The 19,531-nt window shown below is 36.3% G+C and overlaps 1 protein-coding gene and 1 pseudogene across 2 annotated transcripts; one reads left to right on the top strand and one right to left on the bottom strand.

Moving 5' to 3' along the window:
- Positions 1-6,809: 6,809 nt before the first annotated feature.
- On the bottom strand, positions 6,810-7,903 carry LOC148850052 (uncharacterized; annotated as a pseudogene). The gene has a single exon (XR_016099726.1). The product of XR_016099726.1 is annotated as an uncharacterized LOC148850052 (transcript).
- A 5,433-nt stretch (positions 7,904-13,336) lies between these two features.
- LOC148850051 (uncharacterized) lies at positions 13,337-13,906 on the top strand. The gene has a single exon (XM_088944149.1). It carries the CDS (start codon positions 13,337-13,339, stop codon positions 13,904-13,906), a length of 570 nt encoding a protein of 189 aa, XP_088800275.1.
- The last annotated feature ends 5,625 nt before the right edge of the window (positions 13,907-19,531 follow it).

The raw sequence follows: 19,531 nt of genomic DNA, 5'->3' as shown, positions 1-19,531 counted from the left end.
CAAGCTCCATATGAGCTGCAATGTGCAATTATTTGCCACAGATTTGAGATTGACTCAAAATCGGGTCTAGAATGGATTTGAACTGCCAAATATGGCACTTTTGTACAATTACTTTATTAAAAAAAATAATATCTTAGATATGGACTCATTTCTCAAGTTTGTAGAGGGTCAGCCCAATATCAGACCAAATTCAAATTTGAGCCCTAACTCTTAAGGCGCATACCTGACCCACCCAAATTCTAAGCTATATCATCCTATCCGTAGACCGTGGGCTAGCTCATTTTAAGACCAATAGACCATACAATCTATCAGCAACAGTGAGTTTCAAATGTTTTTTAAACCGCCGTTGATCTGGACGACCGGATTGTTCGGCCTGGGAATTGTTGAGGCAACCGATTTCATTTTATCCCAAACCTAGTCTTTGATAAAAAACCATTGAATTGGTTAACGACCCATTTAACCTGTGCAACAGTTTTTGGACATTTCAAATCGGATGTTTAAACCATTGTCCCAGAAACTGATGGTCAAAATAATTTTGATTCCATACCACTTTTTAAAGCATTTCAAGTACTAACTTTGCCCAAATTGTAGAGGAACTTGTACCTAAGGCCTGGTATGTTTGCAATTGAAATTTTATCTGCACTGGTGCCAATTGCCAAGTATGAGAGTGCAGATGAAGAATAAAATCCAAAACAAATCAAAATTTGCACTTTTCTCATTTGCATTCCCTTTCATTTGTATCAGCACAAATGAAATTGCAATGCAAACATATGGAGCAAAAGCCAATTTAATGACGCAAACTAGAATAGTCACATTGTTTGCTCTGATACAAAATAGAAGCTGAAAAGCATTGGAACATTGAAGTTTGAAAAACTATACCCTGGATTCGCAAGATTTACAGACCGAGTGTATAACTGTTTTGGGTGGATATTTTACAGTCCCACGGAGCTTTTGTGGTACCGCTACTGAAATTACAAAATATTATTAAATTGCTAAAACGAAGGTCTTCTTATCTTGCTTCTCAAGGAACTATTCAACCTAAAAATTTATGCCCTAAGGTGAGATTTTTATTCTCTAACACACTCCCTTATACACCTTGTGCTTAAATTTAATTGATTAGGATGGGGATGGCGAGAATCAAATATTAGACCATTTGGTTAAACAGGATCTGATATTATCTCAAACAACCAATTAACCTAAAAGCTTAAGCTGTTCAGTCATGAGGTCATGAATTTTTTTTAAAATGAATATTAGCTAATGTGATAGAAAGTAATATGAGATCAACTACCCCTTTGGAGAGGTTCCATGAAGATTAATCGTGACGGAGAAATGAAGGATAATAATACTGGGAGTTATGGTTTTATTATCCTTCTCATGAGGGAGTTATGGTATTTCCATCCATTAAAAAATCCAAATTGACTATTTCCGTAGGTCCTCTTTTTAGATGGGATGCACTCGATGGTGGTTTATTGTCTTCTAAACATCCATTGATCCATAAATCCTAGCACCCAGATAGTTTCCTGTTTCTTATTAGTCTTGAACTTGTTGAAAATTATAACCGCAATCAAAGTTAGTATTGGAGAGAGTAAGGGTCAATTATATTGGACAAATGAATGTACAACAGTGTCCACAGTGCACCGAGCTCGGTTTCATTAGACTAGTGAAGTAGGATAGAATTGAGGAACTATTGAAGCAGGACAATCTATAGACTGAGCACTGACCACTACTAATTCTTAGCAAGGACGATTCATGTGAATCGGAGAAAAACTAGCCGAGGCTACATAGTGCTTCGTCTTGTTGAAGATCATAGGGCGCTTTTCTACATTCACAGATTCCTTAAATTTTTTTGAAAGGACAAGTGATTTGATAGTGGGCGTGAAAACTGTTCGCTCTAATTACTGAGAAAACAATTGGTTCGTTTAATTAGTCAGAAACGGGGGAAAAGAAATACAGTATATGTTTTGTGTTTGGTTTCCTTTATGTTTATTGAATAAACATTTGTAGTTTATTTGCTAGTAAAACAGAGAAATGCAATAATTGTAACAATTTATGATAATTAGGCGTTACATCATCGTAACAGTGAATAAGCGCCTGACCATTTGTGAAAGTTTTAAAAAATAAAGTCCACAAACGGCTGACATGCACAAAAACTAAAATTCACTTTTTATATTTTTGATACATGCACAAAATGAAGAGAGAGAGAATGCTGAGATGGTGCCTATGTGACCACCAATAAACATAAATGGAACCAAACACACTAACAATTACCAAAATGCAAACACAATATTCAGCCTCCCAGAGCATCTGATGAACCACAATTGTTGTTGCTCTATGGTGCCTGGCCTGATGACCGAGACAGATGGGTCGCTCACTAGGTAGAACTGGAGAGATTAAGTATATGTTTGGAATCGTGGGTGTTTATTCGTTAAACTTTGTATTTGATTTATTTGAAAAATAAAAAAGTAATAATAAATCCGTAAATCCTTAGAGGAAGCACTAAAATGAAGCTTCCTCCAACAATAGACCCACAAATAAATCAAGACCTCCTTTTGCAATTCTCTATACATATGGATATTTATAATGGAAAAAAATGCTGAAATGACACCTATATAACAGCCTTTACTCAATAAACTATGGTTTTCAAAACCGGACCAGGTTGGATGGTTCGACCGGAAAAATCAAGAACCAGTCATTCCATTTTATCCCAAAACCGTTGTTTATGGTCAACAAACCACTGAACCGGCTGGTTAACCGTTCGAACCATTCGAATGGTTTTGACCGGTATTCAATTTTTTTAATTTTTTTATTTTTTTGTCAGAACGGTCTAACCATTCTAACCGGTAACCGGACCCCTGACCGGTTCAGTTTTAGAAAACATGCAATAAACGTCGGTCCCACGGTTCTAAACAGCGCCTAATTCTGAGTAATCATTGCATTTACATCTGATGGTGTCGTATCGGGGTGTGGGTGCCTTTGCAAATTGCAATTCCTCTCCTGTTGCTTGAACAAAACGAGACTGATGAGAGAGAGGGAGAAGGGGGGGACCTTGGGAGGCAGGACTCAGGAGTGCTTATGAACAGAGAATCTAGGAAGACCGTTGCTGGAGGTAGAGGGTAATAAAAAGTGGGGCACTAGTTCACGTGGCGATGAAATAAGCAAAGGGACAATTCTTTTCTTGGCAACACTTACACCGCTAAATGTATATGATTTCTCAAATTTGCAGTTTGCACATTGGACAGGTCTCTCAGTCTCCGGCACAACAAACGACGAAATCATTGTCCGTTTGCACGATCAACCCTGCTGGTCATATGGCCAGCAGCATCGTAGTCCACGTCGGCTGCCGACGTTGTTCCTCCTCGTGGACATTGATGAAGCCTGAAGCCGAACCACCCCCCGTGAGGAGGTGACCGTGAACCCTACGAGAGAGCTGTTATTTTTGTACGATTTAACCGCTCCACTCCACGCCTTCAAATTATATTGTTTAAAATATTACTCTGCCATACATGATGACATCTTCAAGACTTTTGAAGCTGCTGGATCACAGATTTCTTATCAATCCTACCCTATTATAAGCCGTTTGTAACAAGGTTCTATGTTTTAACTTTTAAGTTCTCTATCCTCTCTTCAATCACAAGAAGACAAGAACAGCCACAGGACCTCCTTTTTTGAATAAAAGAAGAAAGTAGAAAATCTTATTTATGTTTTTGTCATCTTCTGATATGTGTATTTTATGTAATTAATGGACACGGCCTGTGATGCATTGTTCTTTGAGTCCTAGATCGAAACAGTAAAAAATTGCCGAATGATGGATGTATGACCAATTTTGCATGTACCCTCAATTGGAGACATGAAATTTTGAGCATGTATTTTTCAAGGAAGAGGTGTTTGGTGTTTCTTCTCAAGGAGAGGAATTTTCTTAGTGGTTTCCTTCTTTTTTTTGGGGGGGTATTTTAGTATATAATGCTGTATTTGGTAGAACATGAGAGACAAAAATGAAGAAGGTTGAGGGAAAGTTCTTAAGAAAATTTTAATAGCATCACAGTCATTAAAGAAATTTTCCTCGACCTTTATTTCTCTCTTATCTTCAATCGAACCAAACATATTTTGTATAGATGCTGTTACTTTCCTTGGTTAAAATCAAAATATTTAAAAGCAATATATAATGCTAATTTTACTTTGTTATAATCAATGGGTTAAGACATTTGGGCCCCATTTAGTTTGTGGGAATAGGGGTTTAGAATCGGAATTGAAATGAGCAATTCTGATTCTAACTGTTTGGTTGGGCAGAATCAGAACCCCATTCTCATTCCTATTGGACGGCCCCTCCCTTGGGAATGAAATTCCATTCCTGCTGACTTCTATTTTTATTTCTGTTCCTGTTTGAATCAAACAGACAATGGGAATGGATCATTCTGATTCCGATTCCGATTCTAAAAGATTTTAATTCTGACTCCGACTACAAATCAAACGGACCTTAAGGAGTCTCAAAATCTGAATTAGGGACATACAAGTGCCATTTGCCTTTTCACCGGTAGCCTAACGTGGTGTTTCTCACATATTTTCAGTGTCTTTTGGTATACTGGAAGTTTTTTTCCCATTTGGTATTGCGTAGATCAAAAGACCAGAAGACAATCATGTAGAAGATAAAAAAGGCTTAAAATCAAGAAGCTTCAAATAAAGCTTTTGGTCTTTTCGTGCTGAAAATAGCCTTCCCATTTGTTTTCAACAACCAAATAGACCACAACATAAATCAAATAGCCTTGATCTTTACAGACAAGACCCCAAAAATTCAATGCATCTTCTTGTCTATTGAGCTTTTAAAAGATCTACTTATAAGACTTGCTAAACAGCCCCTAAATATTCAAATAACCAAGCACCACACAAAGTAGCTACCTTCTCATGCAGACTTAAGGCTGCATTTGGCATTCCTTATTTTAAGGACTTATCTCCTTTTTGTAGTTAAAAACTTAGTGTTCATAGGAGCATCAAAAGGAGACAAGTCCTTAAAATAAGGAATGCCAAATGCAGCCTTAAATTGTTAATTATTATGAAGTCAGAAAACATGCATTGATTTGATGAAATGGTAATAAAGAGAAACAATGTAAACCTTGGAAAGAATTTACGTAAGAGTTTAGGTTTTCTCCTCGCAAAATTGGTCTCATAGAGGGATACAAATGGATCGGATTGGATTTGAATCAAGTATATTCAAATCCGATATGACACTATTCACATTGAATCCGATCCGATCGGATCTGATAGGACTTGATTTGAATTCGAATACTATCAATAAGTCGAATCTTCGGATCTGATCTAATCTGACTTGTTTTCTTTAAAATTTAATAAATTATTAAAAGAAAAAAAATACTAATTTAAATAAAGTAAAAACAAAAAATACAAGTATTTTAAATTATTTTTATCATACGTATACATGTTTTTCATAAAAAATAAATAGTATATACATGTATTATAAATAAATAAATAAATAAATAAATAAAAATATATATATATATCAGATCAAATCTTCTCGGATCGTATAAGAGTGGTTCGAATCCGATGCAATTTCTGATCGAACCCTATTATTCGATCTGAAGCAAGGATCCAAGATCCAAACAGAGGTGATTCAAATTCGATCAAATAGAACATCCCTGTACTTGTACGATTTTATTCATGGGAAAATATTCCCAATGAATGGCTGCAAGAGCCGTGCGTGTGAGGACCAATTTCATAATGTAACTTAATATATATTTATGCAATACTTCCTCTTAACCTCGACCTTGCATGCGCTCAACCATCTTTGCTGATGATCAATACATAGCATAGTCAATTTCCTTAATGATGAACATATATTTATTTAGTATGGATGACATCAAGATTATATTTTAGTATGGATGAGCATAGATTTAAATAGGAGGGGAGGCTCCTAGCTTCATAATTCTAATCCCAAAATTACTTAAAAGTGTTCGTTTGATTAATTGGTTTTAAAGTTGGTACTTCGGCATTAGAAGAAGAATCCACCTACGAATTAGTGTTATATATATATATATATTAGTGTTGACTACTTCATAATAACAGCTTGTGAAGTGGGAGTAGATAAACATGGTTGATAATCAATGTCATTTTCAATTCATCAGTCTTTTTTATTTCTCATTCTTCTTTAAGATTTCAACGATACAATATACAGGATCAATTGAATAATCAATCACAAAAGACATTACAAATCGGAAATCCTTGATTTATTTTCAATTCACAATAGCGCGTGCCTCCACCTTGATCCATGTCACCCAAACCTAGCCAATTACTTTTAGGTTGGTTATTCGATCCTTGAGTTGAATGTGGATTGAAATTAACGCTCAACAACCCAATTATAAATAGTGGGTAGACAAGATATAGGTACTGATTAGAAAAACATTTCCCTCAGCTATGAAAATGTTGCTTTTCCGACATTAAAGGTGTTTAAAAGTGTATCTGAATGTGGGTTTGAAAATTAAATTTTCAAATTTGAAATAATAAGACATGGGCCATGAGCTGAACGCGTTCAAATGCGTTTAAGACCTGTCCGAAAGTCTAAAATACCCTCAAATATATCTCTCTCGCCACTGCAACTCCTTCGGGGAATTAGCGGCGGTGAGTTCTAGCCCTCCCTCTGTCTCTCCTTTTTCCTTCTTCTTCTTATTCTTCTTCTCTTGCCGCTGCAACTAGGAGCAAGCAAGGGTTCAATTGTATAAATGTATAAAAACGAGAGACCCGAAGATGTTGCCTCGAATTCGATTCGATAAAAAAACAAAGAATAAAAACAACACTATAATCGCTTGAAGGAACTCTGTATATTTACCATACTTGAACATAGCATACAAGTGAAAATTGGCTATTATACAAGATAAACAGAGATGAACCAATGAAGGCAAATCAAGCTACCGATCAAAATTTACATTCTTATAGATTCATTGTGCTAGAAATCAATGCACAAGTACCAGTTAATTCTCTTCTTTTTCTCTATTTTTTAGGTCGCCGCTACTGATGCTTCATCTCTTGATTTGCTTTTGAAATCCCAAGCTTCTCTTTCTCTCAGTCCCTTCTGCCTTAATTCAAGAAAACGGGAAGATATCTTTAACTGCCGATGCATTAGTTAAATAATTAAGCGTATTCCTCAAGGTTTCCCTCTCCCTCTTCAATCTGGTCGTCGTATCCTCCAATGCCAACAAGGCTTGCTGTTCCTTGGGTGCCCCTACGAATGTACTCCCGACAAATAATGAAAAAAGAGTGGGAAACATATTCCTCCTCAAGTCCTGGGCTTCCTTCTCAGGCTTTCCATTCAATTGGTTAGACAAGCATATCACATCCTTCATGTAAGTCTCCACCTCATTTGCCAACCCCTCCAAGTTGTCATCGCCGCCGCCGGAAGGCTGATCCTCCAACCACGTAACTCGGGCAACCAAATTAGGCTTGGTCCGATCAAGATTGATGACGTGGAATCGCTCCTGGCCTTTGCAGATGAGGAAGAATTGGTCATCAACGAGGTGTTCATGCTTGATGACCTCGCCCATGCAGCCGACTTCGGCCATTCCGGTGGCTGAGTTGGAGTAGATGACGCCGAAGCGGAGATCGGTCTAGAGGAGAGTGTGCATCATCATGCGGTATCTGAATTCGAATATTTGCAAGGATCGAAATCGGACTATCAATTTCAGAGAGTAAAATAAGTTGAGAGATAAAAAGTGCAGAGGAAGAAGAAGAAAAAGAAGAAGAGAGACAAAAGGGGTAATAGGGTACAGAGAGAACAACATTCGTTTGCTTTTCTCGCCACTCGCCGGATGATGTTTTGTTCTCTCTCTCTGTATTTTCTTCTTCTTCTATGAATTTCAGATGCTGGTTTGATCAATGCAAATAACCTTCTTTATTTAGAGCTTCTAAAAAATAAAAAAACAACTGTCTCTTTTCAGATTTTAGAGGCTTTTAATATCTTTTTAATTTCTCAGATTTTAGATTTTATATTTCAAATTTATCAAAGCCACCTAAATGTTTAGAAAAAAAGAACAAGAAGTTGTTCCCAATTGGGTGGTATTAATCAAGTTAATCCTCTTAGGTACAGTACGTCCCTTCATTTGGAGAATAAAAACTTGGAAGCTTTTAGAAAATCTTTTCACTCAGTCTTTTGGGCTTTCGATAAGTTTGGAAGACCAAAAATCAGCTTTTTTCATTTGATAGCTGAAAGCTAAAAACCTATTAAACACATTGACGGAAAGAATCTAAAAGACCAAAATGCAATTTTCAGAAAGCTTCCTGGTCTTTTTGTGAGATAAATATCATCTAAATGACTTTTTAAGAGCCTACTAGATCGAGCTGTTTGCCAAATGGTCTTCAATTTTAAAAACAAGACTCCAAAAACTCAATACGTCTTTTGTCCATCTGAACTGTCAAATGATCTTCCTAAAGAGATTTATCAGATGGCACCTTATTTTGGGACCTCAAATAACAGGTTGGGCTTTTAGGTTGAATGATTCTTTGACCAAATAGTTTAGTGTTTGATCCTTGTCATCGTCATTATAATTAACTACATTTTAGCATAAGATAGAAAAAGGCATGTGTTTGTCATTGCTTCAACCGACCATTGTCAAGGAACCATTCAATCTAAGATTAGTCCCCTTAAACCATATCTAGAAGATTAACCAAGGCCCCCCTATGATTAACACTACTAAATATTACATTCTCCAACAAAACTTAAGATACCCAACCTTAGTTAACCCTAAAAAAAACCTTTTCCTCCTTTATATTTTTTCCTCTATTATGAAAGGAAAGAAATAATTCAATACTGGTCTTTTTGAAGAGCAAGGAGAAGTTGTATCTTATTCTAACAATGAATATAATGGATATTTATTGATTGCCAAGAGCACTTCATCTCATCTCTCTAATATTCAGAAAATGTATTGATAATATTAAGTATGAATGACAAGAAGAGATTTTTCTTGTTGAATATAGGTTTTGTAAACTAGCTAAGCATTTTACTTGGGCTAAGTTTGTGTGTTAATTTTGGTGGACTGAATTGACATGTAGAAGAATCTTAGAGAAAAAGGTTTTAAAATGAAATACTTGATGGAAATTATTTATAACTAATACTCTAGATTAAATGCTCTCAAGGTAGAATTGTTGAATCAGGCCTCATCAACACTGAATTAAGATTAGACAAACTTAAGCCGAATTACGTTAGTCAAACTATTGTTAGCAAGACACTATATGAAAAAATGTATGAAAATAAATCAAATTTATGTTGATGTTGCTAAAAAATTAGGCTCAGTTTGGAAGGAGTACAAATACAAATATATAGAAGTCAAAATCTTATATTTTGTATACATTTATTCGTACATATTTGTATTTATGCTCTTTCCAAACTGAGCCTTAAGGACGCTAATTGAAAAGTCGAAATTTTGTGAATGCTTTAAAATATTCAATGAGAGTTTGATATTGGATTGGGATACTTGCATATATTGTTAAAGCCATGAAATTATTGAACATATATGTCTATTTAAGATACATGGGGAGAAAGTAATGACAAAAATATAGGAAAACTAAAGCCCAGATCTGCTTCTCACAGAACTTTACAAAATGTTCCAAGTTATTTTTAATACACGGTGGGACGTGCTGTGAAGTTGGTGTGAAGTACAATCTGTGAAAGAACAATCCCGATTCAAGTTTTAGGCCATTTTTTTTAAGAAAATTGACAATATTTATTAATCTTCTTAATTTAATACTGCTAAACATACGATGGGGAATTGGGGATGATAACAATATGATAATATATATCAATATATGTATAAACACTTTGCTTGTGTTTTGTTCAACATAATTGAATATTAAAATGTATTTTTGAAAAAAAAAATGAATACAAAATCTTAAATAGAATTTGCTTACAATAATCCGACTAGAGATCTACTACCAATAAAACGCTCCCAACACTGTTTCATCAGGCCATCGCGGCCGTATATCGGTAACATTCACGGGGATATGTTGCCAACGCGCGACTGTAATGAGGTGTTGGGAGCAGATCTACCCTCCCTGCCCTCCCATATCCAGACTAGATTCATGTGAATCCAAATCTGCTTCCAACACAACAGTTGCAACAACGATCCCAACACAACCTCTTAATCTCATCAAGTGCCAAGCGTCATGTTCATCGTCTTCTCCATTCAAAAGCCAAGGCTGTTGAGTCCCCCCCTCTCTCTCTCTACCTTCCCGTTACACCGACAGCATGCCAAATGAAATTCATTTTACGTATACGAAATATCTTAGTTTTGAAGTTGACCCCTTTCGGTTTCTGTTATTATTATTATTTTTTTTTGCATTCAAATCTCTTGTCGGATTCACATACAAGATTCATTTTCTTGGTTTGATCTCAGGTTGCTTTGCCACATTATGATTGGAGGGTTCAAACAAATCCTTCTGAACTGTTAGGGTTTTACTTTGTTTGGAGAAGTATTTATTGGGACAAGAATGAGGATTCATTCATTCGAGCAACTAGTATTGTTCCTTCAATTCATGTTCTGAGTATGACCCGAAGACCTTCACTGAAGTGTTTGATTGTGAGAAGATCAATTTTCTTTTTTAGTAATAAATAGAATGAAAATTATGATAACTTGAGATTTATGCTGCTATACTATTGAAACAAAAGAACAAGAATGGTCGGAACAAAAAAGAAAAAAAAAAAAGTGAGAAGCTAGTGTTTTTTAAGTTGGGAGTTCGCATATTTGAGTCTTTGTCTTGTGTAGCGGGACTGGTGGCGTTCAAACTTCAAACATTTTGTTTGGGAGCGTTGTGGTGAGCAGATCTGTACTCATATTGAGTTAGACCGGCATTGAATCAGGCCTGAGACAGGTGGTTGAGTGTAAAGTTTTCATTTAATCGTTATCCGTAAGAAATTGACCAGTCTTCTTCTGATCTGCATTATTTGTTTGTCGCTCTTTGAAATTTTGACTTGGCAAATTAAACAGCCACTGAATTTGGGAAAGGATAACAGTATACTTCATCATGACATAAAACAATTTGGGCATGTCCCCTTCATGACCGTAACTTCACAACCTACTCATCATAAATATCGAAGTTTATAGAATCTTATTATGCAGATGGAGTTGTTTCACTGGAAATACTAAAAATAAAAACTTGGTCATAGGTAAGCCTGACAAAGAAATCCATCCTTAGCTTCCTTCTCGGATCAATTGAATAAAGGTCCAGAAATGTCTTGCAGTGCAAAATTGCAAGTAAATAATGCGGAGGTGAAGTGGACTTTCATATTAGATTCGGGTTTCCATTCATGCAATTAGATATATGTAGCGCTTTTTTTTTTTTTATTTGGTTATAAATTCCATTGCAGTTGCTGACTTCTGCTGAACGTATTATGCATGGCATCTTTCCTGCGTATTAATCAATCGATTTTGCACCCTAATGGCGGTCTAATCATGTGGATTTGACCAAGCGGACCTCTTCTTTCTCTCTGGTTATGAGAAATTAAAGACCAAGCGGTCCCTGAAAGCAACGTAGACAATAAAAAAAGGGAGAGATCGAACGACATACAACAGAAAGGGTCCGGTTACGTTTGGGAAGTTGGGGTGTCCACCGTTGGATATATAAAACAAATGAGACAAACTGGACTGGGCTGGGCTCCCCCCTTGTTCCAGTTTTTTAGGGTTTTGATGGAGCCCCACCATTGTATTAATTTGAAGCTTTAATGTTGGAGATTGATCGATGCATGCCGCCGTCGTCGACTGGGCTCCGATCCGCTCAGTTTACATGGTGGACCTAGCTAATACCTACTGCACAGAGATGAATCATATACCACAAAACCAACCTGTTTATGACTTCATATGTATATTTATGTCCAAGGGCTGCATTAATCCTAGACGTGCAGACTGCAGACCCCTACGACTCCATGCAATTCAACCGTTCTGGATAGTTGTGCCGTCGTCGTCGACTCCTCGCTCTCAATGACGAATGAGACACTTACGCTGACCTTGTGCTTGAACAGATGATCTCAACCAGCAGCCAGCCAAATACGGGTTCTCCCTGAACGGGGACCCGCACATTTGGTGGGCGTGGGTCCAATCTACTCATCCATCACTGACTGATTTTGCTACGACACAACGTAAAACAACCAAATCAATGCCTTACCATGGCGTGGTCCCTTCTTGAATTAGATCTTGATGGGGCTACAGCAACACATGTAAGGGATCATCACTCTCGGTTTTAGCCCTGCAGGTAGGGGGTGCTCACGGTTCGGAACTGAATTGGTATTATCGGTTTTTTGAAAATCAGTAAAGGGAATCGAATTGAATTCAGTCCGTTAATCGGTTGATCGGTTCAGTTAAATGTTGGTACGGTTCGTTGGTTTTTTGATTTTTTAATTTTTATAATATATATTATAAATATATATAAAATATTATATGTTAAATAATAAATAATATATCATATATTATAAATATATATATATATATATATTTATATATAATGCACATTTATCAATTTATAATATATAAAATATATATAATATACATAAATATATAATATATAGAAATATGTATACCAGTCAATTCTATTAATTGCCGATTTTTTATATTGGTTAATCGAAACTGAACCGACCGATTCAATTAACCAATTTTTCGGTTGGATTTTATTCAGTTTTTTCGATTAATTCAATTTTTTAGTTTTTTTCTCACCCATACCTGCAGGTGAGTGGGCTTGTTTGCTGATTCAACATACAATTTCAAGGTACAGATGATACCTTATCAGAGCATGCGGCAAATGTATCATTTCTCTCTCTCTCTCTGGCCCACTAGAAGAAGAATAACAATAGAAATTCAACTAAAACAAACTGCCCAAAGGAGTACAAATGTAAATATGTAGAATATAAAATTTTATATTTTATATATATTTATACTGTATATGTTTGTATTTATACTCTTATAAATACAAATTTATAGAATGCAAAATTCATTGTATTTTGTATTATTTTTTTTGTTTTCCTCCTGAACCTGGATGCTAAAAACTAAGAGTAGACAGAATCTCGGTCAAATTCCGCTTTTGACCAATAACCAATTAATATCATCATTCAATAGACACATGCCCCACCCCAGGCGGCTAATGTCAAAGCAATTGAATTTCATTCACCTTCTAGTGTTATATATTTGGAGTATAATATCCCTCCAAGATCAAACCATTTCTCTACTCAATTCAATTATTCTTGGTCTTCTCTTGCTTTCCACCGTTCCGCCCTCTTATTATTCTCTCTCTCTCTCTCTTCCTCCTGGGAGAGATAGAGGTTCGTTTGGATCGGTTTTTCAATATTTCGACGCACATGGATCCTGTTAATTATGCCTTTGATTCATCTTCTTCTTCTTGCTCTGCTGACTTACTACTAGCGGACCAGGTAGAACCACAGAGATCACCAGTACCGCCGGAAGATACAAAAACAATACCCTTCCTCCATTCTGTCCGTAAGTCATCAGCCAAACCATGGAAGAAGCCAGGTCCCCCGCCACCTCCTAGAGTCTACCGAGTGGACTCGAGAAACTTCCGGCAGGTGGTGCAACAGTTAACTGGCTCACCTGATCTACGGTCTCGGCGTCTCCAAAGAGTGGCACCCCCACCACTTAACACAGTCTTGCCCCTACCGTCCAACAATGATATCTCTGAACCACTGCAGCTGTTCTGTAACCCGGACTTATCGCAGCCTGGGGTTCACAACGGTAATAATAATGAAAGCATGCTACCGACGGAGACGCATCTACAGACTAAGCCAGCAAGAAAATTAAGTGATTGGTCGTCCTCCAGCTTGTGTTCCTCGCCATCATCATCGTCTATATGGAATTCTCTTTTGAGCCCAGGAACTCTAGCGTCTTTGGATCAAAGCACTTTACTTTACTAGGAGCTAAATTACCCAGCGTTTCTTCATTGTTCCGAAGGACTCCGATTTGTTCTCCTTTCACTTTGTCAGTTTCTCTTTTATTAATTCTTCTTTTCTAAAGTTAATCTCTTATTATGTGAGAGTGTGAGATTTTTAACTGCTGCGCAACGTCATGAAGCAGTATGTATTAGATCGTTGGAAGGGCCTATAACTGGAGCGGAGTGGAGGGGATAAGGGTTTTCCCTTTTGTGAACTGAATCAGTCTTAGTTTCACATGTATACTAGCTTTATTTCGTAATATAATTACTGGACTAGTCTGGATCTTCTACAAATAATTCGTGAACCCTGTTATTATGCATCGGCTTCTAACAGCGCATCATGACTTGACGCTATTCATGAACTATAAGTTATCTGTTAAAAATATCAAAATTATCCTTCAAAAGAATACACTATCATTGTCTTCTGCAAAAAAAAAACAAAAAAAAGAAAGAAAGAAAAAATATAAAATATGATAAAGGAAAACAATAACCAAAAGTAAAGAAATAATTAAACAAAAATGTATTTTAGATCTAAAGATAGAAGACAATGATTTCACTAGTCTAGAATATCAAACACCTCAACTGGTTCAATCTAAGGAAAGAAAATAAAACACTTTCTTCTCAAAAAAGATAGTTTTGAGATTTTTAATAAATAACTCATGATTGATTATTGGCAGGGACCAACTTGATACTTTTCGAAAATTTAGATAAAATTTAAATACTGCATAGCACGTTTAAAAGTTCAGGTAGTAACTTGACTACCCCATTACACGCTCTGGTTTAGACTTCACATTTCCCAGGCTCTGGTTAGTCTTCAGAGTAGGTCCAGTCTACAGACAGATGCTGTTGGCCGGTTGACCAAGCTCGGCACCAAAGTTTCTATACTTACCGGGAAGCTGACGCTAGCCTGAACTCTGAAGCCTAAAGATAGAGAAGAACCATCAATCCATATAACAGTTTCGACATTCCAATTTCAACCTCTATCGCTAAGGTGACGTTCTCTCTGTCTATCTGTGATGCGCCATATGGGAAAGGATCGTAATTTGAAATTTCGACTTACTTTCTGTTGGCCGTAACGGATCAACTATTCATTTGTTCGAATTCAACGAAAGTATATGTGCATATATCAACGCAGAACCAATATGTCGGTATTTGTAAATAAATTGGTTTGAATGCTATACTTTTACTGAAGAGTCATAGGCCCAACATCTCATAGAATTTTTTCTAGTCATTCAATGTATAATATCAAAAAAATCATTTCTGGTTTATTTTATTAATAATATATTTCTGATTATTTTAGGTTTTATTTATATATGGAATATGATCAAGTTTGTAACGAATCCATACCATTGATACGAGTCAATTCAAATCTGAAAATTAATAAATAACACATAGGGATCTAAGTATATTCAATTCAAATACCATCCACTTGCAGGCTGCAGTCATAGACTACCTATGTTATTTTATATCTTAGTAAAATTGGTTTCGCAAAATGAAGTCGTAGGCCATGAAACAAGTATTGGTTTTGATCTACTTTATTTATTTATTCTTTTCTTTTGGGAAGTGATCGAGCAGGTCATTAAAACTGTTTTATTTAGGGTAAGGGTGCAAATCGGGGCGGATTTGGCCGAATTTAAGGTCAAGTCAAGCTCAATCCTAAGCATTGGGTTTATGGCTCAAACTCCATCTGTCATATCAGGGTCCAATCAAACTGAAATTTGAAATATTTGGGGTTGGACTTACCCTGGGCCGGGCTTTGATTAAACAATTGGCCTCAGGTGGGCCTATTAAGCTAAAAATTTATTAAAAATTGCACAAACTTATTTAGTCTTTAAAATAGGAAATTTATATGTCATGCACACGTATAAATGCATCCATGTCCACAGCCCATGTAAAATTGCATACTGGATCGATCCGATTGGACCTGTCCAATTTGCCCAATTTCACCCTTTTTTTTTCATTTTGTTTTATTATTAAATCACTAAAATAATGAAAGAGCTCTGTCTCTCCATGATGCTGTCGTAGATGCAATGAAGAAGATAATATCCATGTTGTGGAGCCATATGTTTGACTCCTGTATTCGCGACATTGAGCCAATCATAATGCACCATTTGCCAGAAGCCATGTATAGACTCAATGCAGATTTTTTATTCTATTACAGAGTTATAAACATTTAAAATGTTAATAATCTTCATTCTATACACTAATATCCATCCATGAATTGGCATCAATTCCGAGTTGACACCCATTCCAAATGTACTTTGGGCCTAACAATTCTGACTCTGGACTGAATCATCATTCTCCCTTGTTGATGTGGTGCATCGACATGATTGGCCTACCATCTATCAGTTCCCTTGTCATTACCTTCATCATCCATATCTTATCCCAAATATAAGGTGTCCTTTATATGAAATCCATTTCACCATTCCATCTTATATTTATTGTTTCATATATATCCATCTTAAATATTTTTATTTTTTTATCAAATTATTATGAGTGTTTAAATCAATCAGCAGTTCAATGGATCAAATGCATCAACAGTTCAGCCATGAGTCAATGGAATGTTTTCTAAGGTATCGTTTGTTTGTGCCATGGTTTTGAAAATTGGACTGAACTGGAAGTCAAACCAATTGACTCAGGAATCGGTTCCGTTTCACCATAAAACTGCTTTTAAGCAAAAGAAAAAAAAATCATTGATTTGGTCAACAACCCGTTGACCCGGGTGGTTGAACTGTCGATCCATCGACCTAGAAAACAACTTTTGACCATTTTTATTTAATTATTTTTTTAATTTTTAAATCAAAATGGGTTGTTCATTCAAACTGGATGGTTGGAATTTTTTAATTTTTATTTCTTAACAATGTTTAATACTTATTTAATTATTTAAATAATTAATAATTGCTTAGTTAATATTTAATAATAGCCTATTTAATATTGTTCATTAATATTTATTTAATTATTTAATAATTAGTTATTTATTTAAACATTAAATATTTATTTAATATTGTTTAATTACTATTACATAATAAATATTCAATTAGTTGTTTAATTTATACTATTTAATAATGTAATTACAATTATTTAATTAATAAACTAAATAATTAAGATTACTTATTTAATAGTTAACATTGTTTTATATTAATTATCTACATAATTACTTAAAAAGTGAGTACCAAATATTATGAGCATTTTTAAATTCTTAAAAAAATCCAATTATTATTTTTTAATTATATGTTATTTGATGAGGGCACACCTGGCCCTCCGTTCACATCTTGACACGTGACATCTCATAACAGTTGGACGAAACCCCGACACCACAAGAGCGACGACTTGCCTTAGCCAAAATGATGAAAACCTAGCTGCCGACCTACTAGAGACCCAACTGGCGACTTACCTTCATCGACCTGATGGAGTCCAAGTTGGTGACCTCATACACAACTCGAGCACCTTAGTAGGGCAGCTAGGAGCACCTTGTCGAGGACTGACCTATGGTACCACGTCATTACCGGTCCAAGGGACCTTGATGCGAGGAGCGACTCCCTCAAGGACTTGTTGACTTGACTAAGGTCCAGGTGGCGACCCGCGAGACGTGCTTTCTGACCTCCTTCATGTGTGCATCCCGTTACTTTTCAGTCTTCCGGAAGTCCACTCCCGCACCAAATGTTTCAGAGGAAAATCGAAAAAGGCACAAAGCCTCCAAGGACTTCGGACCGGCCAGCCACGTTTTCTCGGAGATCTCTGACGCTGTGCGTGAAGCCCACGCTAAACAATGCCTATATAAAGGTTTCATTTCCAACCTTAGAAGATATGCACAACTTAGCTCTTGCAACTCTCTAGCTCTCTAGCATTTTAGTTCTCTCTAAAATCTCTGCATCGCTGACTTAAGCATCAAAGTGACTAATCCAGATAAAACAACTCGAGCACTCTGATATTGTCTCTTTGTAAGTTGACCCGATGAACTAGCCGGCTCGACATCCAAGCTATCTTCCAACAGGGAACTCGTGAGCTTGACTTCCAAGCTTTCCTTCATCAGGGAATTGCTAGGTCGCGTATCATTATTATTATTGATAAGTTTTTTTTGTGGTTTTGAAATTTTTGTAATTTTGCGTAATTAATTCATTTTATGTTCATCTCCAATCACTTCATCTTTTTAAAACAACAAACAACTATTACCTATCGTTGTATCATTAAGGGTAAAATTATCGATCATAATTTCTCAAAACATTAGATGTTTAGATGTCGGGAAAAGACAAAAATTACAACTCTCTACCGTACTTTTATCAAAGGTGAATTACTTTCCAAGGTCAAATTTCATTACAAACCAATAGGCCCTACTTACGTCAACTTTTTTTTTTTTCTTTTAAAAAATAATGTATTAGAAATTAATGTTTACCAATATATCACTGGTACATCCAGCATTGTAGTTTCTAATTCCGTGGGGCCTCTGCTCAAACGTGTCTTTATGATCCATGTGTCTTTTATTTACAAGAGCTTGAGTTATGAAGTTAGGCCTTGTTTGGTTTTGCATGACTAGGGGTCTGGAATCAGAATTGGAAAGAGCTATTCCCATTTCAATTGTTTGGTTGACTAGAATCAGAATTTCATTTTCATTCTTATTGGAATGACATTTTCCTATTTGGGTGGATGACCATTCTCCCTGCCCCTTCTTTAAGAATAAAATCTCATTTCTTCTGATTCTAATTATCATTCTCATTCTTGTCTAAACCAAACAAACTATGAAATAGATCATTCCAATTCCAACTATAAAACAAACGAACCTTGTGTGAAATACGTTGTGTTTTATGATCACAACGTGCAACATCATCTATACCAATATACTCCATGGCATCATCCATCCTGCTAGCTTCAACACATTCAGAGATTGACAAATCTCTAAGAACATTCTGGTGGAACAATGGTAATTCCAAGACATCACACACAGCCTCAAGGGAGAAGCTCTACAGACCCACATCCAAAGGAGGTCTCGGTTTTCGTAAAAGCAGATTAATGGACCAAGCCATGTTTGGTAAATAGATCTGGAGACTCCTTAAACAGGATCAAAGTTTGTGGTGCATGCTTTTCAGGGAAAAATACTTTTCAAACAACAATATTTTTTCAGCAAAGAAAGGGTGGCAACGGGCTCACAAGTTGATCCCTGATTTGGCAACACACCTATCACAACCTCACCTAACCCAATTGCCCCCAAAGTTGCAGACTTCTATGGACCATGGAATCTCCAACAGCTCCATTCTTCTTCGATAACAACACCATCTCACATTGAACCTCAACCGCAGCTACCAAATGACAAAATCATCTAGAAAAGGCACTAGTCTGGAGTATATTCTGTAAAATCGGCAAACTTCTCACTCCTCACTCACCCACCGTCCCCTTCATCTACTCATTTCAACTCGAGCATAATTTGGAAACTCAAGATCCCATTCCGATTCCAAGTCTTTGCCTGGAAATTGATGTGGGATGGTCTTCAAACAAAGGACAAGATGCACAGGCTAACACCCGCAGATGACTACACATGTTGTCTTTGTAACCAAGAGAGAGAGACTCTCTTCCATCTTATGATAAAATGCCCTTTTGCAAGGGCCATCTGGTG

This window comes from Nelumbo lutea, chromosome 5, assembly GCF_056320005.1.
Source record: "Nelumbo lutea isolate HS-2025 chromosome 5, American lotus-T2T, whole genome shotgun sequence".
Lineage (NCBI taxonomy): Eukaryota > Viridiplantae > Streptophyta > Magnoliopsida > Proteales > Nelumbonaceae > Nelumbo > Nelumbo lutea.
This window is presented reverse-complemented; position numbering and strand designations above follow the sequence as displayed.